This window comes from Eucalyptus grandis, chromosome 8 (genome assembly GCF_016545825.1).
Source record: "Eucalyptus grandis isolate ANBG69807.140 chromosome 8, ASM1654582v1, whole genome shotgun sequence".
NCBI lineage: Eukaryota > Viridiplantae > Streptophyta > Magnoliopsida > Myrtales > Myrtaceae > Eucalyptus > Eucalyptus grandis.
The window spans coordinates 40,835,669-40,863,111 of NC_052619.1; the positions used below are offsets into that span (position 1 = coordinate 40,835,669).

Below are 27,443 nucleotides of genomic sequence, written 5' to 3' on the forward strand. Positions count from 1 at the left end.
GGAAAGAAAAATGGTGAAATTTCTAAACCTTACTCAACACCTTATCAAAGAATAATAAAAAAATTGAAACTGAAATTTCTAAACCCCCAATATTTGAATCTAGTTGCATGGGGGCAATGGCGATGTGACATCCTGAATTCTCTTCCCCTCCCAACTCTACCCTCTCTCTCCCTCTCAAACTCACAACCAAGCCCTCGTCCAACGAATCACCACACTGCCCCCTCTGGATCTAACTTATTCATTGCCCCCGTCATCACTAAATCGCTGCGCCCTCCCAACCGTGCCCTCTTTCTCTCTCCCTCTAACTCACAACTAAGCCATTGTCCAACAAACCACCACGCCGCATTTTCTCAAAATGTACGATTTGGGGCAATTGCATGAATTGCTTGCGTTTTTTGCACAAATGACAGAAAACAATGTCTAGAAATAATAAAATTCATAAGGCATTTGGTTTATGAATTTGTGGATGATCATAACGATGCTTCCACTACAATGAAGAAAAAAAATATTAGTATGGTATTATGAATGCAATTTATTTGAATTCGGATTATTATAATTCTTGAAAATCTTGAATCTTTCATATATTGTCATGTTGAAAAGGGACTTGATCGATAATTGTTTTCATTAACTACACTCTTATGGCTATAAACAATTTCTTTATTTACTCATAGAGTTCATTGGTCTCATCAAAATTCATTCATTGCATCCTCGTGATCTTTACGCATGCATCCAAATCAGATATCAACTTTCTAACCTTCGAACAACCGTTAGAGTATTTGGTGATGAATGCTATATAAATAGGCTGGATATACTACAACTAATGGTTGCAAATGCTGGAAAGAGTGATCATTCTTCTATTTCAAGTTTAGCCTCTCCACCAACTAAAAATGTAGGAATCAATATATGTTTTCTTGACATAATAATTGGTCCAAGAAAATTTAATCATAACAATTACCCTATAATTATTTAGCTAAGTGTAAGAAATCTGCATTTAGTAGTTGAACTTGAGAATGAGATTCACAGATTGGAGAAGTATGTTGTTTGATCTTTATGCATGGCAAGCTTTATTAGTAAGCTATTCACTTAACCAAAAGAAATGAGATGGACAGACATGGCATAATTAAGAATAAAAATTGCTCCGATTATCCTTTTTATTACGTAGCACAATTAATATAGCTAATTCAACTATCAAATGTTATCATATTCATCTTCCAATTTTGTTTAGAGAGTTTTCTTTGATTTTTTTTTTTGCAAGAAAATGATAGATTAATGGCTCGTTAAGTATTTTTAATTAGATGTTCTAATTCCATTCATTCATAGGTAAAGATGTTCTTTTGGTTGTCCAAATGTAATTTGCTCAAGTACCATATGTTTTTCTTTACAAAATTTTCCTCTATTCGTAGCATGTATCCATTTATATTGGAATTATTCAATTTTTTTTTTATTTAAGTTGATGAGGAAATCAGTCCATCAATAAGGACTGTGTCCAAAAGTTTTTATCGAAGCAATATCGAGTAAGAACTAATTTTCAACCATACTAAAGATGATAGCTGTTTAGTGGACGCAAAAGTCAAGGCTTTCAAGGCAAAATTGAAACATTTGAAATAAGATTTGACAACCCTAAATAAAGAAATTCTAGATTGAAGATAATGTTGATTGTGTTATGTTTATTGTAACTTTAGCTCATATATTATTTTAAAATTTGAAAATGAATGATGTCAAGAGTATGAGATGGAGTATTTTATTTGGAACATGTTTTGTATTCATTCATATGTATGTGCACTTTGTTTGTAGGGTGAATGGAGTGAATGTTTTATGTGGTTTAAAAAGCACATATATTTGTGATAATGTTTTTTATGTGTAGTATGTACTTAATGCTCTTTTGGATCTTTATATGGTAAGATAGAGACATTATCGTAGCATTTTTCTTTTTTTTAGGATAAAACATCTTGCTGAGTTAGATTTTGCCATTTTTCATGATTTGGTCTTGATCGGTGAACATGGTTTTTAAAGTTTTATTTCCTATAGACTTAAAAAATGCCTCAAATAATCAAATAAATGATTCTGTCATTTCATCCAATAAAAATGAATAGTTGAACAAAACATTCTTCTAATGGTGATTAACCTCAACAAAATGTGCACATATCATATTACATATATTGGTACAATAAATGAAATCTAAATCTAATACAGCGCCGAAATATATTTTTAAATCTACTTTCTTGTTTTACCTGTACAATCATAATCAAATTTTGACAAGTTATCTCTCCAAAATAAATTTATCAATCTATAACCTTAATCCATCTATACAACATAAAAAAAATATTGAGTTTTGCTTTTGCATACAATGAAAATGATTTAGGTTAAAACCCAAGTTTTTACTACATCCTATTTTATTTGCTAAAAACTTATATGTTGTAAGCACCCCAATGCTAGTTTTAATCATGTCAATTAAAACATTCTTGCAAATATCGAACATGATTCTTCTAAATTTAATTAAATACTTTTGATCTTCCATAATAAATACATGATTATGCTAAAAAATATTCTATATAACTTCATATACACTACTATCAACCTTAAATTTGATACAAGCAAGACAGCCACATCTAACTTAAAACCTATTATATTTATTTTCTTGATTAGATAAGTTAACAGAATACTTCTCATAATTGCACACAACAATCATTCGGGTTAAATCTTTTTACTATTTCTAAACAAAGTATCATTCACCACTCTAAATTTGTTGTCGATTGCATAAATCACATACTTTTGATATGCTTCAAGTTCATTTGAAAAAATCATTCCTACTACAAACTCAGAATGTTTTTTCATATTACGCATTATATATGCAAAATAGAAAATTTCATGTTTTAATTAAAAGAACAAAATTTAATCATTTCATCCATCACTTAAGAAAACAAAATATGTTTCACAAAATACGAGTGAAGACTTACTTCTAATTCAATCATCCGATAAATTTACACATGGAAATTTGCACTCAAAATGGGATTTAAATGACTCCAAAACAGTCTTAACTATTAAGCTTCAAACTTAATCAAATATAATAATAAGAACCCAAAATGAGTTTGAATTTGGAATATAAACAAACCCCAAATAAGGACATTCTTCACCCAAAAATTAAGATCTTGGCAATGGTTCAAAGCATAATACTATATGACAATTAAGATTTACTTATATTGTCTTATGATAAAACAATTAAGAACTTAGACTATAGTTATTTTTGTACGTGAAAATATAATGTTGTTTTGACAAGATAGAACATTGTGAGAGTAGAAATGAAAGAACTTAAGAATTGGTTTACCAAGTGCTAATAAATCTAGTAATATATTATTCAACTCAAATGAAGATGGATATCGAATTGGATGGTGGGTAAGTTAATATCCTTCCAATTAATCTTTGGGCTATGCTAGCATGACAATTTTTGGGTTATTATGAGAATAATAGTTTCTTATGAGTCATAAATTATTGAAGGAGTAGATCTCACAACAATTTATAATTATTCATTATTTGGTTTTTTGTGGTTCTAGATAGACTGTTATTTTCATAACAGATTAAAACTATCACCCAATCAATTCTCTTAATTTTTCTATTAATCTACCTTCATAATGAAATTATACAAAATATCCAGCTATCCTTGTTCTTTGCTATATAAATGAAAAAAAAAATTATGTAAATTGGTTCTTTTTTGGCTAAATTGATGTTGGGTATGATGTCTTTCCAATTTGTCTATTTTTTTGGCTAGCAACTCAAGCTTGGGTAATTCATGGCTTTAAGTTACATTGCTTTGTGTCCTTTTTGTGTGTGACAAAAAAGGTCAGCTGCTCATGTTTTAGGGCATTGGGCTTTTGTTCATAAATTATGGTTTTGGAACTTTCCTCTTAGCTTAAATTTGCACTTGATTTAAAATTGTTCATCTATGGCATTGTCCTAGTTTGAATGTTTCTTACAGTAGTTTGTTAATAGAGGGTTCTTAGGAACTCTATTTTTTTCTCATTGACAATACTTCAAGGGTTCAAGATTTTCAAGATTTATAAGAATCCAAATTCAAATAAATTGCATTCATAATACTATACTTAAAAAATTAATAAATTCTTACTTGAAATTCATTACTTCATCTTTGTAGTAGCATGTGTTATGATTATTCACAAATTTATAAACCAAGTGACTTATAAATTTCAGTACTTTGAGACAATGTTTTTGTCCTTTACACAAGAAAATGCAAGTGATTCTTGGAATTACCCCAAATTGCACCTTCTGAGATAGAGACAGAGGCAATGAATGATGCGACAGGGGTGTCATCTCCATTGTGAAGATAAAAAATAGGGCAATTTATGCCAAAAAATTCATAACAAAGCAATTTATGAATTTCATTACTTCTAGACATAATTATTCTAGTTTACACAAGAAAATACAAGCGCTTCTTGCAATTTTATCCCAAATCATATCTTTCAAGGTAGAGCCAGAGGGAATGGACGATATGCCGGGATGACGTCATCACTATGAAGATAAAAAACTATGCACTTTGCGAAAAATTCATAAACCAAACGATTTATAAATTTCACTACTTTTAGACATGATTCTTCCAGTTTGCATAAGAAAACACAAGCGATTCTTGCAATTACCTTAAATTGTACCTTTCAAGGCGGAGGCGGAGGTGGAGGCAACAGACGATGTAGCGGGGGCGACGGTGTTACTATAAACCCTTAGGAGATGGGTTTGATAATGCTGGTAGGTAGTCAAAGCTAGAGGCGGCATAATGGTTCATTGCGATTCGGTGATGATAGGGGCAACCTTTTGAGGAGGAAGAGACTGCATGGTAGTTTGTCATATGAGGGCTTAGTCATAAGTTGGAGGGAGAAAGAGAGGGCACGGTTGGGAGTGGACAACGACTCAATGATGGCGGAGGTAACGGATGAGCTAGAGCTAGAGGGAGAGTTTGAATAAATCTGGAATAGGAGAGACGTCGCCCACAAGATTCAAAATTTCCTCTGACAGTGGGGCTCACTTGTGACACATGTTGCAAGCTCAATGGACTCATTATTTGATATGTTAGTATAGCAGTGGTATCCAATATTTCTTTAAGGAGATAAGCATTTTATGGAGGGCGTGACCATGCATTTTATGGAGGGCGTGACCATGTATATTGACCTTACTGCAAGATGTTATTTATAGACGTGTGATCACGATAACTCGACAAGGCCTTTAAGTGTACTGAGATATTTCAATGCCTTTGAGGTTGCTCAAGGGCTGGATGAGACAATTTAGACTGCAGGTTAGTCCTTTAAATGTGACGATTGTGACGAGAAAGAGACCTCTAGGCTTTAGCCTGGCCCAAGCCACATGGCCCGTCCCAGTTCAATTTTATGATGGACCTTTTCTCACACTATCAACCACATCCATACAAAGACTTGGAAGAGCTAGCAAATTATGTTTTCTACCTAATAGATTATCAATGAAATCCAAGGGTCAAAATATGCAAAGCGGTTGTTGACTAATATGAGAGATGCATAGTTAATAATGTGTTGAGATTGAGTTTTCTATTCTCAAATTGAGTATGTTGGGGATGGATTGAGATCTTCCAAAATTAGGTTTTAAATTTACTTTTAAAGTTGTTCCCTAATCTAAATACCCCCCCTCTTTTGTCACCGCTGCATGTTGCTCTCTTAGCTGCACCTTACCACTCGTTGCTCTTTATCATCGCTGCCTGTTGCTGGCCTTCTCACATAGTGGCCTAACATGAATTTGCCCACACCTGCCCCCTCAATTGCATCCTTTAAAATAATTAAATGTGAAAAAATGGGGTCCTTAGACCTCATATTCAATGTCGTGGACCTACATCCTCACCAACCATGAGACAAATTTGGAGAGAGATGGAGACAAACTAGTGAGTAGCAAGGTGATGGCAAAGCTGCTGGAGGGTCCATCACCTCTAGGGGTGAGCACCGGTCTAGAGTCAACCTTAGACCAGCCCTGAACTAGCCCAACTCTACCGGTCTTGGTTCGATTATGAGGGAGACTAGGTCAAGTATACATAATAATATTATTTATAAATTTTTTGTATAGAGAAAATCCTAAATTAAATGGTGTCAATAACATTAAACGGCTCATTAGTGAGGAGTCCAAGTAATTTTACACTATTCTTTAATAACTTAAACTTTGTCTTTTATGGCGTCAACTGTCATAATTTACAAATGAGGAAAATGTCTCTATAAGAGGTCCTCATGGTGTCCAAAGTGGTGTAAATAGCTTCTCATGGCATCCTTCTCTAGTACTTGTTCTCTTATGTCTTCTTTGTCCTCTTAGTTTTCAATTTGCCAAAATCAAGAGAAACAACTTCTTCGCTTGCCACTCGACACTCACCTCGCTTGCTTCTAGTCGCTCGCCTTGCTTGTCGCTCGATGCTTGTCCTACTCACTGCGTGATGCTCACCTCTCTTTGCTTACCTCACTCATCACCGACCCATTGGGTCGGTTCGATTCTTAATTACCTTTTCAGGAGTACAAAAATGAAACAGAAAAAAATTATCGGTTGGTCTTGGTTTAACCCTAGAACCTGACCAAATCCATTGGATTGATCCGATCCTCAGTCCCAGGCTCCATAAGATTGGTCCTTAGTCCCAAAAATTGAGGACCAATATTGTGCAAGTTGATCTTAGGGTTAAGGGGTGGATCGACCCAACCAGACCATGGGGTCGTGAAGATGGAGATGAAGGCAACAAACCATTTGTTTTTAATTGACTAATGTGTCAGTCATTTAAAGCAATAAATTTAAAATTTAAACTTTCTCATAACTTTAGGTAATCCTGGTTATTTCGAGATGACAACTAAAATTTTGATGGAGCTAAAAGCCTTGACCACCCTCAAACACTCATAATAATTTCCTCTCGATTTAACTTATTGTTTTAAAGGTAGATATGGGCAAAAATAATTGTTTCATACGCTATCTAAGAAAACTTTAATTTTTACAAGCTAACACGTGACATGACAAAGAAAAATTTCAGAAGATTCTCATTTCTAACAATAGATCAACCCCATTAAATTCAAGTACATCTAGACATAATTCTTGGTTAATCCAAATATTAATTTCCTTGTAGACTCTATATGCAATACAAGTTTACTATACCATTATAAAGTGCAGCACTATTTCAACTACTTATATATAAGTAAATTCACCCTTATTTTCACTAAAAACCCAATATTATCCTCAATTTCAATCACAATCTAAAGTAGTGGCTCCAAATTTATTTATTTTCTATTTTTAGTTTTCCTTTTTTTTTTGTATAGGATCTAATTGTCATAATTTAGAATGTCATATGCTTGTTTTGTTTTGTTTTGTTTTTTTTTTTAATTTGAACTTATTGCTATTTAAAAAAAAAAACTAGTGTCTTTTGTATCATTGCTCGTATAACAACTTATCTATTTTTGGTCCCTCATATCTCAAAAGCTTACTTACTTGGTGAATTTTTTATTTTTAATTTCATTAGTCTAAATATATATATATCAAGTCTCTATATTTATGATATCAAAAAAATTGTCTTTTTTTCTTAACCATTGGTGAGATATTTTGACACGAAACATGTAAGACATCATATGAGTGTTTAGAAATATACTAAAAACATTGATATGAAAAAGTTATACACAATGGGGTATTTTGATATTGTTTATAAACACTCTGCAAATGGTATTAATTTTTGTCAATACAAAATAATGAAATTCCAATGGCATTTTACAAAAATTCTTATCTTAAACAAAGCTTTGATATAATTAATTTCCATTTTTTAAAGTTTCATGAATGGGAACATAACTATGATTTTGTCTTGGGAAAGCTTTAAAGAGGTTTTTTTTTTTTTTTTTTTTTTTTTTTTTTGTGATTTCATTTGATCAACCCATAATATTTATATTTATATAAAAGTAACCGGTAAAAAATATTTAATAGTGATATGCACAACAAAGATGTAAGTTCATAAATATGCGACCGTGTTGAAAGGTTATCTATGTTAATTTTTTTTTAGATTTACTAGATAATTAATCCATAAATTTGCTTGACAATATAGAAAATAACTAGGTTTTTATTGAAATTTCTCTTTTCAACAAAACTAATTTTTACAGAAAGTAAAATATAAAAATATAGAGAGAACATAATGTCTTTCATCCACAATAAACAAGAAAAAAATGTGATATTCTTAGTTATGGTAATTAGATCCTACATAAAAATTAAAAAAAAAATAACAAAAGACGGAAAGTAGATAAATCGGGAGATACCACTTTAAATTACAATTGAATAATTAAGGGCAACTTTGTCTTTTTAATGAAAAGGGGTGGGTTTAATCATATAAGGGAAAAATATGCACCCTGTTATAAATAAGCAATATAACCTAATGACTTCGTAATTTCTAAAGGGTTCTAAAGGGTTTTTTTTTTTTTTTTAGGTCAAAAAATGAGGTTGAGTTGAGGGGATCGCTACATCCCGCCGAAGTTGGGCAGTCGTCCACCAGAGGTAGGGTTGGGAAATGGGCCTTGCCCGCTCGGCACCGCACTGCCTGGCACAATTGGGCTCATGCCCAGGCGTGGATCGTTTTGAATTGGGCTGGTCCGCACCACTTTTAGGCCTTGAGTGGGCCCTAACGGGCCAGCCCAGATCCAGATTTCTTTTATTCGGCCTTAAAGGCCAAATCCAATGGTTTACAAATTTTTAAGGTCTCAGACCCGAATACTCAATCACTGGATCAGGTCATTGCAGTGGCTGTTGGAGCCCAAAAAACAATAAATATAAAAATCACCTAGATAAATTGGCCCCTTTCCTCTTTTTTTCATCATTCGCCAATCTTCACTTACATACCCACTTGCAAATGATCTACCTCTCTAAAGCCTTTTGTCAATTTCATATATTTCCTCTTCCATTGCAACGAATTTAATTGCGATCTACATGTCACAATACATAAAAAACAACAACAGCAGCAACAATAGTGTCCGAGGATCCAAACTTAATCTTGACTTCTCCTTGTGATTGCCAAGGAACTCGGTTAGTGAATATGCAATGACAATGTATACATGCCAGCTCCTTGTTCACAACAAAGCAAATTCAATGATAACGAGACGCAGAAGCCTTACCACTAGGCCAACTTGTAGCGGAGAACACCAGAAGTTGGTCCCCAATAGGACACTTCTCCGACTAATACGTCTACCGCTGAAGACCGCTAAGCAACTGGGGGTGCTAGCTTTGCGGAGAGGACCGTCTAGGGTCGGGAAGACATTCTTGCTCGAGAAACCCATTCAACTATGATGATGTAAGGAATTAGTGGCAGCTTGCATTTTATTCTCTTATTACTAAGCAACCCTTTGATTTTGTTGCCAATCTCCACGTCGTCTGATGCGTGCAAACTTTCTCATTTCAAGCCCATTTTGTTGGAACAAACACTAGAAATTGTAGTGCGTTGTACAAAGAGAAAAGGGCAGTATTGGTCCATCTTCTGTCGATGGGTAAACTTTTGAAGTCTCTTTGATTTCTGATACATGGAGAGCCCTATGAATTACGTGTACTATGTTGTCACTGACCCTTGGGTATATGAAAAATGAGAATTATATCATCAAGCTCTTATAGTTAATTCACATTTGATTCCAGAAATGTGACTATTAATATAATGAGACTTGTCAATAAATTTGGTGTCTTTGGCAAAATCTTCGGCATCACTGACGAAGTATGCATCATCATCACACTAGATAATGGCGATGTGAACACCTCCCAAATCAAGAGTCTGGTCTAATAGGCAAATCTTATTTGTGATGGTATTTTCTTCCGTGTGCCTTAAGTGTGCCATTGCATTAACTTGTCCGTGTGAGACAGTCTCCAATAGTTTAATAATGTTACAGCTAACATACGTGTGGGCTCAATACATTATAATCACTCTACCGAGGCATCAAGAGTCGGAGGTTTGCTACACATGGTACACAAATTAAAATAAAAATAAAAATTGAGGACATGACAATGAGGTGGAATTCAACGTGCAAGTTGTTTGAAAAGATATGCGAGGAGATGGTGTACTAATGCATAATGGAAGTTTCGATCTCTCGCCATTGACACCACAAGATTCTACGATTGCTCAAGATTTTAGGAACTTATAATAGGTTTTTTGTGATGCTTTGAGCGCCTGCAATTATTGGCAAACAACCGAGCCATTTAGTTTCTATTCATGAGGCTGGTTGAATTGGTGAAACAAGGAGGGTGATCCCTTCTTCAATGAAGCAATAAGAATCTGCCTGTGCTAGAATGGCTTAAAACTCTGTGTTCCATGTTATGAAGGGTCATAATGTCAAAGCGGAACATATATTGGCAATGTTGATGAGTTGGCATTGGAATATCATTGTTGCATACACCAATGGTTTCTATACAATGAGTTCCGCTCAAAGGACGGAAATGGCACCATCATCAAGCAGTGCCCAAACACTTGTATGGTTTCTTCTTCGTAAGAAGAAGATCATCCCAGCCTTTCCCTAGGTCTTCTGCCAAATAGATGGAGACGTACTTGGGATCAATCAGATTACTCCGACTGCATCCATAGAGTTGGCAAAGACAAAGTCAACGTCTTCAATGGGAAAAGAGGAGAGCCACCAACTATAGATTTGTTCGACCATGGCTTGTGATACTGACCCCACAAGCGTCCGCGGTACCATTTGAGTTTCATATTTTGTACTAAACACCAGATCTTGGAAGACAATAGGTATAATTTGTCCACGAAAAATATAGAAAGGGCAATTGGAAGGCATGATATGTTTTCGCAACAATTGACTCCTAATGAATATGCCCAACTTGATCAAGAGGACAACGATGACGCTATATTGTCTGAATCATGGTAAAGGATACAATATCAAACAAACCAAATATATTACACACTCTTTGTGTGTAATTTGTAAGTGATTATCATTGGGCACCACTTTGTTACTTTTTGTCAAGTTATTTGGAGATATACTTGAACTCAAATTTGGTTTAGCTATACGAGTACTTCCATTAGCATTCCTCAATTAAGTTGCTATTATGTCTAATAATTGGAAATTGAATTAGTTCAATCTCCTTTTTTTCCTAAAATTTGGAAAACGGGGGCCGGGTCAACCGTGCTTAAGACCCTGCCTCTGCCAGCAGTAATTGAAGCCGATCACAAAGAAGACCCGAATGCCACGTGAATGTGAGATCATCCCATCCATCATCATTGTCAAATCTCTCTTTCTCAATCTCTCCATGTTCACCTGATCTTTATTGATTTAGTCCAGAGATTTTTGCCACGGATGCAATCTTGTAAATCGCGGGTCTCCGTGCACGCCTTACAGAATTGCGTTTCCTCACTGCTAAGAATATATATTGTTCCCTCTTTCCATGGAAAGACCTTAACAGTGTTGTCAAGAACGCCCCCACCCCCCTTCCTCCCAAAAAAAAAAAAAAATCTTCAGAATCCAGGAAAGCAAAGCACATCGTGTCCCTTTCGCTCTCCTCGGAATTTCATCAGACATGGAAGCCCCTTCGTGCAATGGAACTTCCCCAATCTGGCAAGACAGAAGCTTTCTCCTCGAGGCAAAACGCAATATCAACGCGAGGAATCGAGATTCGATCGTGGGATGATTTGGTGTGAACAGCATCGACATTGTTTTGTCTGGAGGAGAGAGGTAGGTGGAGAAGTTCGACCCATCTTCAGTAAGACACCAGCACGGGGGCTTGTCGGGCATGTCACGCACGGTTGAGATGGCATCCGACAGGCTGATACAACAGTTCGCCGAACCAGGGTAATATCGCGACGTGTCATCGGGGAGACTCGTCCATTTCTTGAGCAGCCGACATGAACTAATATGCTTTGCTCAGTACTTTTCTTCTAACAGCCGTATTAGTAGTTGAGAAAACAACGAAGAATAACTATTTCCCTATAGATCAAGACAGACACACCCTTGATTCGCAGGCCGGGATGACTTTTCCAATATTGGGTTATGGCATCTCTAGGACTTGATCTGAACAGATCTCCTCCTCTTGCATAGCTTGAACATGAAGCGTGAGAAGGCCCTAGATACATACGCCCCTTTTCACCTTGTAATAATTTAAATACAAATTGGATTCATTGTAATTATTCCTTTGACATGGTGTAAAGAAACTCATTTCATTTTCTTTTTCTTTTTCACTCCCCTTCTAATTAATCCCAATTCTTCAATGTGAATTTTCAATGGCCCTACTACCCTCTTCTACTTATTTAAAATTCAATGGAAAACTTATGCACATAACCCCTCTAACGAACTATTGTAACTTATGCATATCACTCTTCATTCCATTGATATTATAATTTGCTTTCTTGAAATGTTCGATTTAATTCATAATGTTTCGGCTCCCGTTAATGGAACCACCAGAACACAAGCACGGCACGGCTGACTCAAACGAAGACCAACTCCAAGCATGGCAAAGACAAAAAGAGGAACAACACCATGTGTATATGTCTAACTAGAGTTTGGGAAATAGAGGAAAACAAAATCGATTCAAAGAGCCCCAAAATGCTTGTAGGCTTCCTTTTTCTCCTCTCGTGGGTACTCATGCATTTGGTCTCCCTTTTGTGCTGCGACGGGAATATATGGGAATTGGTGCGACGTATAATGTGGGCTTCGATTGAACACACTTTGCCACGAACTGTCCAGCTACTTGCCCCCTCCTCACTTTTCCTTTATCCAAACCCCCCCCAAAAAAAAAAAAGCACAGGAGCATTTATCCAAAGCACATAAATTCATGTGTTTGGAATAAAACTAGAAATCAATACATGAATAAAGGCACAAGTTCATGTTATGTTCGTGTCGTGTCTTTGCTAGAGTAGATTTCATGAAGATTTGTTATATAAAGTTAGAACAACTGTATTAAATCTGTTAGTTTCAAACGACATGATATATTCGTATTAGTCTTGGTAAATTTTTGAAGGTATCATGTTCCTAATCGCACTTTTAATGTACTACAAATGAACACTCACGTGCGATTCAAGCAAGTGACCAAATTGCTCCTTTCTAGAAAAAGCGTTTAAGGTGGCATTAAGATCTATTGATTCTTGCCCCCGAGAAATTGACCTGCCAAATTCCATGCTTAGAGAATAGGCGGACAATATTTTTCCACATCTTTTAATAATAATGATGATAAGAAGTCACAGCACAGTTTATCAGATTTTAAATTTTTTTAGATATATTATTGGTATATTGTTGCCCTTCTTTTAGATAGCTTAAGGTTCCAGGGTAAAAACAATACACTCAATTTATATCTGTATCTTTATTGTTATTTATGTTATTTTAGCCATAGTTTCTACATTGCCAGTTTGATGAGGTTATACAACATCTCGGTCTGTTCTACATGGCCTTAACTCCCACAACAAGCATTCTAAGGAATCATATAAGGTGGTGATCAATAATGAATCACTTAACAGAACATTTCATAGAAAAGATATTTGTTCAACATCTCCCTTTAAAAAAAAAAATTGTGCAATAGCCTCAAACTTCAAAAAGTTAACGTATTACTCTAATGAAGTTTGGTTTTGTTGTTAGTTACCAGTTTTTCCGTCTACGATATTACCTCACAAAGACTCACTTTTTCGACCAAAACCGCCTCGGCAAAATATTCTTAACTTAATCATGGATCCTCTTTTATCTTAACTTCATTAACCATTTGATAGAGATTATTTGGGTGAAAAAAAGGGATAAGTCCATTTCCAATAACACTTAACAACCACTAAACTTGTCAAAATGGGTCATAAACCAATTTCTTAACCATATTTGATGGCTGACTTATTATATGGGTTAGCTATGTTTAGTAAGTGAGTTATACATGGATTTAGAATGGCAAAATGCAAAAATATATGAGTGTTAAATGGATTCATAGTTTATCCAAACACCAAACACAACTCGCCTTTGTCAGTGCCACTTCACTCTATATGAGAAAAAAATTGACTCCTTGAGTTATTCTGAGTTAGAGACGTCTTGGTGGGTCTTTAAGATGGGCCCACTTCACCCCTTATTAAAAATATCAAGAAGGCTTCTTTCGTTTCCCATTATTTTTATTTTTATTTTTATTTTTATTTTTATTTTTATTAATCTTGTAGATTTGTTTGTTAATTATTGGAGTATATCTTTCCTTGGTTGCATTTGGTATTTTTATTTTTTATGCAATATTCTAATCTTAGTTCCTATTATTGAATTATATGGTCAGCATAAATCATATTGTTTAATATCTTACATTACATTTAATTAAAATTTCAATTCCTCTACATTATTTTTTTCTGCAATTTTATAAATTGACTATCAAGTACTAACTTTCTCTCATTTTTCATTGTGAATCAATACAAAAAGTGAAAATTTTATGCAATGTTGAAAGCCAATTCTTTAGCATTTTATCGTCGAAACAATGCTTTTATCCAAATAACATATACGTCTAAAGAGCTTAAAGTGGGTTAACTAGGTGGATACAGCTTTTCACATATTGGATTCATGGAATAATTTAGTAAATGGTTTGGGTTGGTTATGGGTTGTGTCAAGTATGAGTTACTAAATTTGTATTACACGAAAATGAGTCAATTTGAGTCGAATTATTTTTAACCCAACCCAAATTTAACTGCCTTAATGACCATATAGATGGAAAATTAGTGGTTGTAGAAAAAATAAAAAATATTTGGGGTTTGTGGTGCAATTGTGCCAAAGTTTGGGGGTTTATTTACAATTTTTCATAATTTGAGGATAATTGCACACATATGCCAAAGTTCAAGGAGGTTTCAATATTTAAAACAAAACAAATCTTACAAGTTGAACAACTTTTTTTCCACAGATAACGAACATGGTTTACATTCGAAGCACTTTTTGTAGTCTTCATCGGCTATTATCTTTACTTCCATGTAGCCAGAGCACGCCGAATCCGGTTCATGCATTTGATAATTATGACTGATTGGCCTCTGTCGTCTTTTTCTGCAACTATTGAGAGAGAGAGAAAGAGAGAGCGAAGGGCGGGCGAAAACTAGGCAATGAAAAATACTGAAAGTCGGCTAGGAATTGGGTTGAAACGCTCGGTCAACCCAAAAAAGAAGATCAGAAAGTCGGCAAGAAATTTGGGGGAAAGCTTGGCAATGCAGGGGATCCGAAAGTCGGCTAGGAATCGGTCAACCCAGCGTCTGTCCAAGAGCGCTGCGATGAGCCGGGGCCCACGTCGCCGACCCGACGACACGTGTCCGACGGCCCTCCTCACCTAGCCCGCCACGTCAGCCGGAACCAAGGTGTGGCCCGCCTTCGCTTTCGGGGTTGACGCAACCGCAAGTGCCTGAGCTGACAGCTCCGTACGGACACGCCCCTGCCTGAAATGCCGTATGTATTTATACGAAAACCAACAGACTATTGACACCCCATGCCTTCCTCTTCCTTAGCTAGCTAAAATTAACTTAACTCTCTCTCTCTCTCTCTCTCAAACACACACATACACATACAGAAACGCGCACGCTTTTGTTCTGATCGTCCTCGATGGAGCTTTCTCCTTTATATATCGCGGTTCAGTGAGCATCCTCTAGAGCCCGTGAAAGGTGGTGATCATAGGGAGCGCGTGATCGTGACTTCTTCTTCTTCTTCTTTCAGTGCCATTTTGAGAAAGGGTCTGCTCATCTAAATCTTGCAAAGTTTCTTCATTGGGTTGTTTAATTGTCTGCCAATATCCGAGAACAGAATGCTGGAGGACGTGCTTCATCCGCCTCGGCAGCTTCCGGCTGTAAGATTCTCTTGTCCTCTGAAACCGTCTCCACACCTAGTTCTTTTCTGTACATACACACAATACATGCATGCATTGCGTTAATCATGCAATTGTCTCTGCAAAGGAAAAAAAAGAAAAAAAAGAGCAGGATTTTGGTTGCAAGGCTGAAGCTTTCTTCCATTGTTCCATTCTCTCTTTGGACAAAAGTTCTGGGTTCTTTTCGGTCTCTAGTGTGTTCTGCGATACGATGATTTGCCTGAGCTCAAGATCAGCATGTGTCTGGTTTGCTCAAGGAAATGATCATCTGAACATTGTGTGCTTGTGATGAGGACACTACTAATGTCGCAGCCAGTAATGACACCTTAATCTCAATGCATCATTTTATCTTTACGTCCTCTTTAGGTAATTGAATTTGAAAGAACCGTTTGAGCTACAGGTTGGATTTCTGACATCATCTTAAAATCTGATAAGGATACCATGCACTTTTACTTTGTATCAGTCCACTTTTTCAAGAGAAAACGTTGTAATTTAGCCAAAGTCTTCATTATCGTCTGATGACCATTGAGTTGATTACAGCAAACTAGATTGATCATTAACATGACAAAATATATCTATGATAATGTTTGTTTGGTCATATTACAGTCTCATACTTTCATAAAATGTTTGTCCAAGTGAAAAGCTCAAAACTCTTGCTTTGATCATTTTGAGAAAGCTCTGAAACTCTTCCATGCTGCCTGTGCAATAGCTTTCTGGTTTGAAGATTATGAGCCTGACTTGTTGAAACTCATGTAGGGACCCCTTATGACATCGCTTCAGTGTTCTCATATCACCTAATGGCTTCTTTTTGAATGCCTCTCCATGACTAGTGCTTGCCCAGATTAGGCATCCTATATTTTACCTCACATAAACATGCCATCGAAACCCATCTTCGCATCTACTATCTATCTGTTGCATATCACAAGATGCCAGCAAAATTGCACATAATCTTCCTGCTTTATTGTTTGTCAGAAAGATGACACTGTTCACCTTCACCAAACTCGTTTTGCAAATCAACTTTAAGAATCCAAGCATCATCATATGCCTGTCCAGAATTGATGTCCTCTTCTACTAGTTAAACATCAAGAATGGTTAGAGAGACCGATTGTAGTGTATGGATCATAAACATGAGTAATTCGACTTTTAGTGGTGATTATAAACACTGTTCAACAAATTATTGTTGTTCAAACGTGGAATTTCATCTGTTGTTCTGCAGGATGATATGTCATGCCCGTTAAGTGCTCAACTGTTTGAACTTTGCGACCCTGAATTATGTACAGAAAGTATAAAGAACTCTGAGATCACATCGTGTTCAAACTGCCGCTATGAAGAGTACCCCAATTCCTCCAAATTTTCTTCACCTGAAGATTTGCAAAACTTTGGCGATCTCCTGCAGGAAGAACATGGAATCAATACTAACACAACAGCCACAACTCCTGCCACGACTACGAGTAACACCATGACTGCTGGCACTATTAACCACAACGGAAATCAAACAACGTTCTTTGATCCACAAGAAGATGTCGATAATGACATTTCTGCTTCGATTGATTTCTCTCCCTCCCCTCCATTTTCGGTTTCCCCATTCGTCTGTCCTCAACAAGACAACCTGTTGATGGATTTCCCTTCAGTGCAGCAAACAGAAAATCAACTTCCACTGACCAATAGCACTAACGGGCTACCAAATTTTACTCGTGAAACTATGTCACCGTTAATTGGCCCTCCATTGATTGCCTCAGTGTTCAAACAAGATTGCTTTTCGTCTGTGCCTCCATATATTCCTTTGGACCCTGCATCGCCTTTGTGCTCCTTCGTTGGCTCAATGAGGCCGTACATGCCAGAGAATATGACTGGCACATTATCTGCAGATAGGTCAGGAATCTTCTCGGGAAGTGTTCTAATAAAATCAGATTTGCAAGCTCAAGATCTGGATTACCAGGCTGACAATAACAGTGGAATCTTTTGCTCGGATCCAACCCAGGTGCTTATTCCTGAGGATACGCAGGTATTGACAAGATTTTACAGCACATTATGCTTCATTTTGAATATGAAGTTTTAAAGTTCAATGCAGTTGGTACGCACATGGCATTAAATCTCATGTGCTCTTGTAGTATTTGTGGTGACCAATTCTTATGGAATTGTGTCGATTTGATACCGTGTAAGGTATTTTTGCACCGCAAGCCAAAAGCTGATGAACGCGAATTCGAGTTCTGCACCTTTCGCAACAGATATTTCAAACTTAGAAGACCCAACTTACAAGGTAGGAAAACTCTCAGTTGAGCAGAGGAAGGAGAAGATCCATCGGTACATGAAGAAGAGGAACGAAAGGAACTTCAGCAAGAAGATTAAGGTCTTCGTTCTCTTCTTCTCTCGCATCATTCATGTTTTAGTTTACCTTTTGTAGGACAGTAACTTTAGCTGAAGAAACTTTCCTAATATCTGCAGTATGCGTGCCGCAAAAGTCTGGCAGACAGCCGTCCGCGAGTGAGAGGGAGATTCGCAAAGAACGAGGAATTCGGGGAGAACTCTAGGCTCGCTTGTGGCCATCTTGGGGATGTTGAAAAGGACGAAGTGAGAATAACTTTTCTTACAAAAAATCTGCACTGGACATGCCATATCTGTGGTTCGAAAGAAACTTCCAAAGATCAAGCGATGCCTTGCGAATAGTGATATCGAGAACAAATAATTAATCATCACAAACCCGATAAATATCCTTCCCTGATCGTAATCCATTTGTAACATAATAACACTTCCTTGGCTTTCGTTTCAGGTGGTTGTGAAAGAAGATGACATGATGGAATCATCTGATATCTTTGCTCATATCAGTGGAGTCAATTCCTTTAACTACTCAATCCAATCTTGGATTTGAATAGCCAGATCTTACAGACCCGAGCAATTCCATCACACAGTTTTGCAGGACTTGGTGAAGCCCGGATCTCTGTTTCTGCAGACCGGCTGACTAATAAGAGCTAGTGTATCAATACATGAGTCAGGACTAATTAGTATGACGATAGGAATTAATGTACTTTTGTATATAAGGTCTGTATGTTATAAAGTATATCGATTAGACTCTGTAGACCTGAGACTGGGAAGTAGATAATCACAATTTATACAAAGAAAATTGATGTAATTACTTAACACTATATTCTGGGTTTCATGTATAAAAAGAAAAGCAAAAAAGTTAATTTTGACAGTTCAGACAAGATCATGGAATTGTTATATATGGTTAGATGTTTTCTGAGGCTGTGAACTCTTTTCTAAGAGACATTTGTTTTTTTTTTTTGCGAATGTGGCATTCTAAATTCCCAGAAAATACATTTATGTAATTCGATTTTTGTCCAATGCTGTGATAGGCATTCTAAATTCCCAGAAAATCAATATTGAAACCATATTGATCTTGCATAATGCTACTGTTCTGTGCCAAAAAATAGGGACTCTTTTAGGCTGATAAGTTTCAATAAGTATCGGTAAATATGGAAAATTTGTTGGTAAAAAAAAAAACGGTGACTTCTTTTTTATATTTTTGATTTACATGTTGGTAACTTACCAATACTTTCATAAAATGACAACTTCTTTTATGATGATTGTAAATTAGCAATTTTTATACTACTTACCCATTTTTATTTGCATAATTTACCGATTTTTCTAGCTCTTCTATTACTAGCCAAAGTAAGAGTGAGTCATCACTTTTGTCCAATTAAATTACCAACTAGTTTTTGGTTATCAACTCTTATTAGAGTTACTTATGAATCTCTTATTGGTTTTCCTAATTTACCAACTTTCTATAAATTTAAATTGGTTTTTTTTTTTTTTTTTTTTCATTTTGGTCACCCTTCTCACTATTTCTAGAGATTACCAACCTAAATTATTGTGACTCATAGACTTTTCTCCTATTAATTTATCATCTAATGTTGTATTGTCAAATCTCATTTAAGTTACATACTTACTGAGATATATTTGTTTCATTTAATTGTCCAATTTTTTAGCATTACAAACTTTTATATGCGTTTCTCAATGAAGTGTTTAGAAATTACCAACCTTAGTTAAATTGCTTACCAAATTTTCTCTGATTAAGTTATCAACTAATTATGGATTACCAAGTTTCATTTGAGTTACTTATTAAATTTAATTTTCTTTTGTACCAAATTTTCTTATCTTTAACTAATTTTCATTTATCTCTCTTAATTATGCATTAAATTTATCAATCCTTTCAAGAAATTTCTAGCTTTAATTTAAGTAATTTATCAACTTTTTCCAATTAATTTATCCACTATTTTCAGATTACCAACTCTTATTTGAGTTGGATACCAATTTTCTTTTGAGTTATTTATTCAGGAAATACAGTTGGTAAGTCACCAAATAAACATGGGAAATTACATATAATAATTGGTAAATTCAAGGTGCTGGTAAGAAAGTTAAATAAAAGTTAATAAAGTACTAAGATAGCTTTTCTTTATCTAAGACAAAAGAAGTTGCTAATTTGAAAAAATGAAAAAAAATGTTAGTAATTAAGTGAAATAAGCGTCGCAACGGAAAATTAATTGGTACCTAATTGTATAATGGGTTTGGTAAGTAACGGAAAAAAAGAAGCAACAACTCAACAGAAAAATTAGTACGTTAAAAAACCAAATGATAAGCAACTCAAATGCGAGCTGACAATCCAAAACTAATTGATAACTTAATTGGGAAAAAGTTAAGGGTTAATACCTGAAAAACCTCAAACCGGTACACATGTGACAAATTTACCCCAAACTATTTTTTTGACCACCAAAACCCTAAACTGGTATACCTTTAACAAATTTATCTCGATTGACCATAAAAATCATAAACTAGTACATTTATGACAAATTTACCATGAACTAATTTATTTGACTGCAAAAACCCAAAACTGGTAAATTTGTGACAAATATACCATTTGTTAAATTGGATTAATACCACAAAAAGATCACAAAATTGTAAACTTGTGACAAACAAAGCGTAAAATCCCAAATTAATATACTAGTCAACTATCGCGTGTCATTTAACTTAATAACTTGAGAGTAAAATTTAATAAAAACTAACAGAGGATAAATTTGTTACAAGTGTACCGATTTGGGGTAAATTTGTCAAATGTATACTAGTTAGGGTTTTTGGTGGTAAAAAAAAAAAATAGTTTTGGGTAAATTTGTCATAGATCTACTAGTTTGAGGTTTTTCAGATATTAACCCAAAAGTTAATAAGGCGTACGAAAAATTTGATAATTTCATACAATAGTAGGCAAATTCAAAGCTGGTAGAAAATTATAAATTTATCATTATCAGAGAAAAGATAAGTCAGTAATTTCAAAACAAAAAACCAACTGAAATTAGTAACCAATTCAAATTAAAGAAGGTAATACAAAACTAGTTGGTAACTTGATCGAAAAAAAGTTGGTAATCACTCTAATAGAAATCAGTAATTTCTAAAAGAGTTAGTAAATTTAAGAAGTTGGAAACACATGCAGATAAACATAGCAACTTAATGAAAAAGTTAAATAAAAAAAAAACTTGAGAAAACAACGAATAAAGTAAGTAATTCAAGTAAGATTTGGTAATTCAAAGCTATTTGGTAATTTAATTGGAGAAAATTTACCCAAATCACACAAATAAAGCTAGGAAGATAGTTTCATAAAGTAGTTGGTAAAATTAAACTGTTGATAAGAAATGTAAATAAAATTGGTAAACGATGAGAGAAGCTTTGGTTGGTTAGAGATTAGAGAAGTTGGTGTAGAAAAAATAAAAATAAACATTTGTGAGTAACTCAATTAGGAGTTGGTAACGCAATATGGTAACTTAGTCCAAGAGAAGCCGGTAATCACTCTAATTGAGATCAATATTTTCTAAATATAGGTCATAAATTTAGAAAAAAATGACAAGTAAGGGAAATTAAAGTGGTAACTTAATATTAAGTCAGTAATTTTAAATAGTAAACGATTGTTAACTTAATTGGAGAAAGATGATAAATCACTGAAAAAAAAGTTCGGATTTTCATAATAGTTGATAAGTTTAAGGTGTTTGTAGAAAAAAGGTAAAAAAAAAAATTATAAATGATAAGAGAAGTTAGAAATTTGTAAAAACCAAATAAACATTGATAACCAATTCATATGAGAGCTAGTTACTTGTTGGTAACTTAATTAGATAAATGTTGGTAAACACTCAAATTGAGAAGGGTAGTTTAAAAAAAAAAAAAAAAAGAGTTGCTAAATTTTTGTGTTTAGTAACTGATAGACAAGCTGATCAACTTAAAGGAAAATGAAAAAATAAGAAGTTAAAAGTAGCTCGAATGAGGCTTTGTACGCTACGAATATTCCGACCAAAAAAAAAAAAAGCCAAGACTAGTTGGTCACCTAATGTGAGAAAAATTGGCAAGTTACGCAAATGAAGTTTGTAAATTCATAGGTGTGTTGATAAAGTTAGGGCGTTAGATGAAAAAAAGTTAATAAATTAAACAACCAAGTAAGCATTGGTAAGTAACTCAAATTATAATTGATAGCCTAAAACTAGTTGGTAATTTAAGTGAAAATAGTCAGTAAGTCACTCAAATAGTTATAGGTAAATTTATATGGAAGTTCATAAATTTAGACTTTAATAAGACAGATAAAAAAAACAATAAGAGATAAGAGAAGTTGACAATTTATCACATGTCAAAAAAGAGTTAGTTTCTTCATAAAAGTATTTGTGAATTGCCAAGAAGTTGCCGACAAATAATGTGATTGGTATTCTTTTTTATCAATAGTACCCATGTAGAAAAAAATTATTTTTTGAAACGGAAGAGTACGGTCGGCCTTTTTTTTACGGGAACATTTGGAAAATTCACATCGTTATGGATGGTTTTTGCTATTCAATTGCTGCTATGCCTGCATTCGAGACTAATCGCAATAGCGTCTAAATCGTCGGTTCCAATGTTGAAAAGTAGTAGAAGATTCTTCAAAAAGCCTCTTCATTTTCTACCGTAGCATTTTCCTTTTTTGGTCTGTCATTTTCTAATATAGCTTGAAAAGTCGAATTAGCGTTTAGTTCAAGTTGATTCTTCTGGAAAACACTGTCAAGACTTTTGCAAGCTTTTCGAATTCAATTCTTTTTCGCCTTACTTCTTTGCTTTGCAAATCGGAGGAGTTTTGGTGGTAACACGCACGGCAGCCTTCCATCACTATTGAGATGAATTTTGAACTTGCTACAATTGACAGTGATGGTTTCAGTTTTTTGGTAGCTACGTTATAGTTATACCGTCGTTTAAAATCTTAGGACTTCATTGCCTTTTGTAATAAATAATAGGGCTCAACTAAACTTTCTGGATAAGCTTTTCTCAATTATACTTTTATGATAAGTTCTTTTTAATTTATTTTACTTTTAGAAAATTTTAGAACTCAATTATACATTTATATCAAGTTTTAGGACTTGTAATGCATTTATCCAAAAATCTTAACTTGAGATTATGGCACGTTGAACCAAATGATTAATATAATCTATGCATTTGAAATGATTGGATACCAAGTTAGATGGCCTAGTGTATCCGTTTCCCCTTACAAAAGCTGAAGAAGGATCATGGTCTTACTATATTCACGGTAGCTACTATATTTTTCTCGAGAGACTGCTCGTTGGTGCAGTCCCAATGTGTTTTTCCTGCAGCATTTGGCTATTGGGCAAGATTGATGACAATGGGTCTTGACACGAAGGTTGGGTCAAATGTGTTGTCTAGGCCAGTCCATAATCTAAAATGTACACTATAATATATGGACTAAGTCGAACCCAAGCCGAAGTTGGGCGTTTCGGCAATTTATCATAAAGTCTTTGCCAAATCCTTTGCAATTGCCCGTTGAGTCTCTTGGGCCTTGAGGCCAGAGGGATAGTGGGCTCGTTTGGTTCAGCTTTGGGGAAATGCCATTGGCAGAATGTAAATATCTTTGAGGTAAAGTGGTTTTTCGAAATGCAAGACTATTTGGTAAACATATATTTGAAATGCCCTTTAGTGCGACTAAATTAAGTTTTTTAGTTTTAGTATTTTTAAAATTGCAAAAAAGAAACAATGACTATATAACATTTTACATTTTCATGTTGAGAGTAATGTAAAAGATATATATATTAATAAATTTATTTAAAAATTAATTAAAATAATTTGATTTTAGATTAGATGCAAAGCTCAACTTTTGGCCTAGGGTTCTTTTATGTTTGTTTTCAACTTTGAATAATAATTTTTTAATTATTGTAGTATTAATCATCTTCATTAATTAATGATCATTCTAGTGTATTGATAAAAGTTGGACTATTGATTGTCAAAAGATAAAAATGACAAAAAAAAAAAAAAAGGTGAACTTATTCGGTGGATGGTGAAGTGACCAATTGTGGATGCTAATTTTTTTGAGTAAGCGCCGCATATAAAAAGGAAGGTCCTCATTAAGAAAAATAAAACCAAGTTCCTCTCATACAAATTTGATTAAAAAGAGTCATTTCATGATAGTAAACATGGTCATATATGTCTGGAAAAAGAAATTCATTAATAAGAGGACTAGCATTCCGCAAATGCTGAGTGCCCAAAGTAGGTCTCCTCCTTTGGGCTTTCAGATTTCAAATGTTAGCATTTGGCCAAAGATACCCGCAAATGCTAAACTAGACACTAAATTTCTTTCTCACGAAAATCCATTGGGAATGCTAAACCAAATGGGGCCAGTGTAGTTGCCATCACTTTCTTGCCTTTTCTTTCTTTTTTCTTTTTTATGGAATTAACAAAATTTAGATTTTTGCAAGTATTTTCCTTCCAAAATAAATATATCAATTCAACGAATAATGCAAATGTTTCATTTTTAAAAAAATAAAAACAATTTGTAAGCACATTAAATAGTGGAAGATTAAAAATCACAACTTTTTTTTTAAAATAAAAATATTACATATTTATTATGGTTCGCAGTTTGGGGACACATCGTAAGCATTTGCAAACTTTGTAAAAGATCAAGATACGATACTTAATCACATATTTGCACTATGATATGATTGAAAAAAAAAATCTGGAGCGTTTACAAAAAGGATACAATATTACAAATGAGAAAAGTTAATATCTAATATACCTTGCACTGCGTCATATTAGGACGACATAAAATGTTAGCACCTAAGATATATAAACATTCTCAATGTTTTATGTTGGGATGGAACCTGACATTGCAATTCTTTTTGCAAAATGTCATAAAATAAAAAATCCTTAAATATTGACGATACAAGATATAAAGGAAATTTCATTTTTTTGTCCTTATAGCGTGGAGAGATTTTGATTTTGGTCTGAGTTATAATTTTAATTCCCGTACCATTCTTCAACGACAATTTAGGTTATTTCATTAAATTCCCGTTCAAAGTATGCTGAAATTTGTTGAGTCAGCATCTAAAACAAATTAGCAAGAGAGCCAATTTTTTTTTTTTTATCTCTATTCTCTCTTTTGCATATCGTCTTCTTCAACCTTTAGCCATGGGTCCCCTCTCTGTTTTGTTGATTTTGTTTGCATTTTATTGTTCTTTTACTGCTTTTCTTTTCTTTTTCAATTTAGATTTGAAGCTCTCTTTTCCCGATCTAGTTCTCTATTTTAGATTTTGAACACTCGATTTAGTTCTAGATCTCGGGTCCATCTTCTCCCGATCTAACTTGGAAGTTTAATAAATATGTTTGTGGGGATTCGATGCCTCTCTACTTGTTTGTGTGCAGGTTTCCTACCTCTAGTTTCATTGATAATCGTAAGAGTTTTGGTGTCTCATTGAATTACAAAGATTTGCTTCTCCACATGTTAGATCTATATTTATTTAACCTATTCTATTGTCTCCATATGACGATGGTGTAGAGAAAGCCGAATCTAGGTATGCACCACCAACCGGCAATGTTACAATTATTGGAGAAGGAATATTTAGCATGTGCTTATTGACAAATACTCCATATCCAATAATCGATTGCAGATTTTGTTTAACGGATCCACTCTTGTGGAACGAGTTTGGGTGTGTTTGGAAAGACTTTTGGGGAAAGTCTTTGGGAAAATGCCTGTCTTTGAGTTGAATGTGTTTTCCAAAATGCAAATTGTGTTTGGTAAATTGTAATTTAAAAGCTCTTTGTGAAGTACCTTTGAGCAAAATGGTGTTTGGGGGACAAAGGACTTTTGTGAAAAAAAAAAAAATATCAAAAGAAAAATAAAAAAAATAAAAAAATGAAAACCGGCAAGGGCAAAGGCGGCATCCGGCGGCCGGCGCGACCCTCGGCGACCTCCGCGACCCCGATCCGGGCCGGCGAGGTCGCGCGATGCCGTCGCGACCTCCGGCGACCCCGGATCTGGGCCGGCGAGGTCGCACGACGCCGTCGCGACCTGGATCTGGGCCGGCGAGGTCGCGCGACGCCGTCGCGACCTCCCAGGCGACCCGGATCTGGGTCGGCGACGCCGTCGCGACCTCCGGCGACCCCGGATCCGGGCCGGGAGGTCGCGCGCGTCGCGCGACGCCGCCTCGACCTCCGAGAACCCCGATTGGCCGTCGGGAGGCTACGCAACCCGCCTCGAGGTCGGGGGACCTCGGCGAGGGCCGCGCCCGAGGTCGGGGGACCTCGGCGACGGTCGCGCCTCGGGTCGCGCGACCTCGGCGACGGCCGTGCCTGGGTCGCGCGACCCCGATCGGCCGTCGCCGAGGCTACGCAACCCGCGCCGAGGTCACGCGACCTCGGCGAGGGCCGCGCTGGGTCGCGCGACCTCGCCGGATGTCGCGCGACCCGAGCAACGCCGAGCCACCCTCGACGGAGAAGATGAACAAGTGCTCCTCACAAGGGCAAAAAACGGAAAAACAAAAGTTCATAAGGATAATTTTGGAAAAAAATATGCACAGTGATCTCAAACTTACCGAGAAAGCTGAAATGCCCAAGGCGGGGTACCCCTGCCTTGGGCTTTCAGCCTTCAAAAGGCAAGTTTTGAGCTAAAGGGACTTGCAAATTTTTTTGCCAAACACCCATTTTTAGCCCAAAGGGCTTTGGAAGCCTAAAGTCACTTGGAAAAGTCGAATCCAAACGCAGCCTTTGTGCTTAATTTTGCTGGTACTACGTTGATCATTCTTGTTTTTTGGATTTGGTTTTGTTTTTCAATATTAATATTTTGTTTCGATTTGCTTTGTCATGAAGATCATGTACTTTTGTACTCTTTTAAGTAATAAATATAATTTTCTTTTGATAAAAGAAAAAAAGAAAAAGAAGAGCAGCTAAAACAAATTATACAGAGCTTGAATACTTAGTTGCCACGTGTGGATAGATGGTGCTAATTCAACAATTAACTTTGGATGGAAGTGTGGGTAGAAGGTCTTACATTGTCGCCAAAGAATAGCACGGGGATTATAAAAGTAACCAGGCACATTATAAGGACAAAAAATGAAATCCCAAAATTATAATGACGAAAAACATAACTTCTCTGTTGACACTTGAATTTTTCCGACAATTAAAGTTAGAAAATTCCATATTCGAGATTCTCAATCACAACTCTTGACAAAAAAACTAAAATAGTGATACAAACGGTCTATAAATTTTGGCTCAATGTGCAATGTGGTCCCTGAACGTTGGCTTAGTATGCAATATGGTCTATGAGTTTTTAATTTGTTCGATATAGTCTCTGAAATTTTGGTACATGTTTAATATAG

The 27,443-nt window shown here is 35.4% G+C and overlaps 2 protein-coding genes across 2 annotated transcripts; both read left to right on the forward strand.

Moving 5' to 3' along the window:
- The first annotated feature begins 17,008 nt into the window (after window positions 1-17,008).
- On the forward strand, window positions 17,009-17,845 carry LOC120287228. The gene has a single exon (XM_039299957.1). The coding sequence runs from the start codon at window positions 17,009-17,011 to the stop codon at window positions 17,843-17,845; it is 837 nt and encodes a 278-aa protein (XP_039155891.1).
- Window positions 17,846-17,966: 121 nt separating this feature from the next.
- LOC104417184 (zinc finger protein CONSTANS-LIKE 3) lies at window positions 17,967-18,878 on the forward strand. The gene is made up of 3 exons (XM_018860390.2): window positions 17,967-18,136; window positions 18,232-18,357; window positions 18,557-18,878. Exons 1-3 carry the CDS (start codon window positions 17,978-17,980, stop codon window positions 18,653-18,655), a joined length of 384 nt encoding a protein of 127 aa, XP_018715935.2. The 5' UTR covers window positions 17,967-17,977; the 3' UTR covers window positions 18,656-18,878.
- The last annotated feature ends 8,565 nt before the right edge of the window (window positions 18,879-27,443 follow it).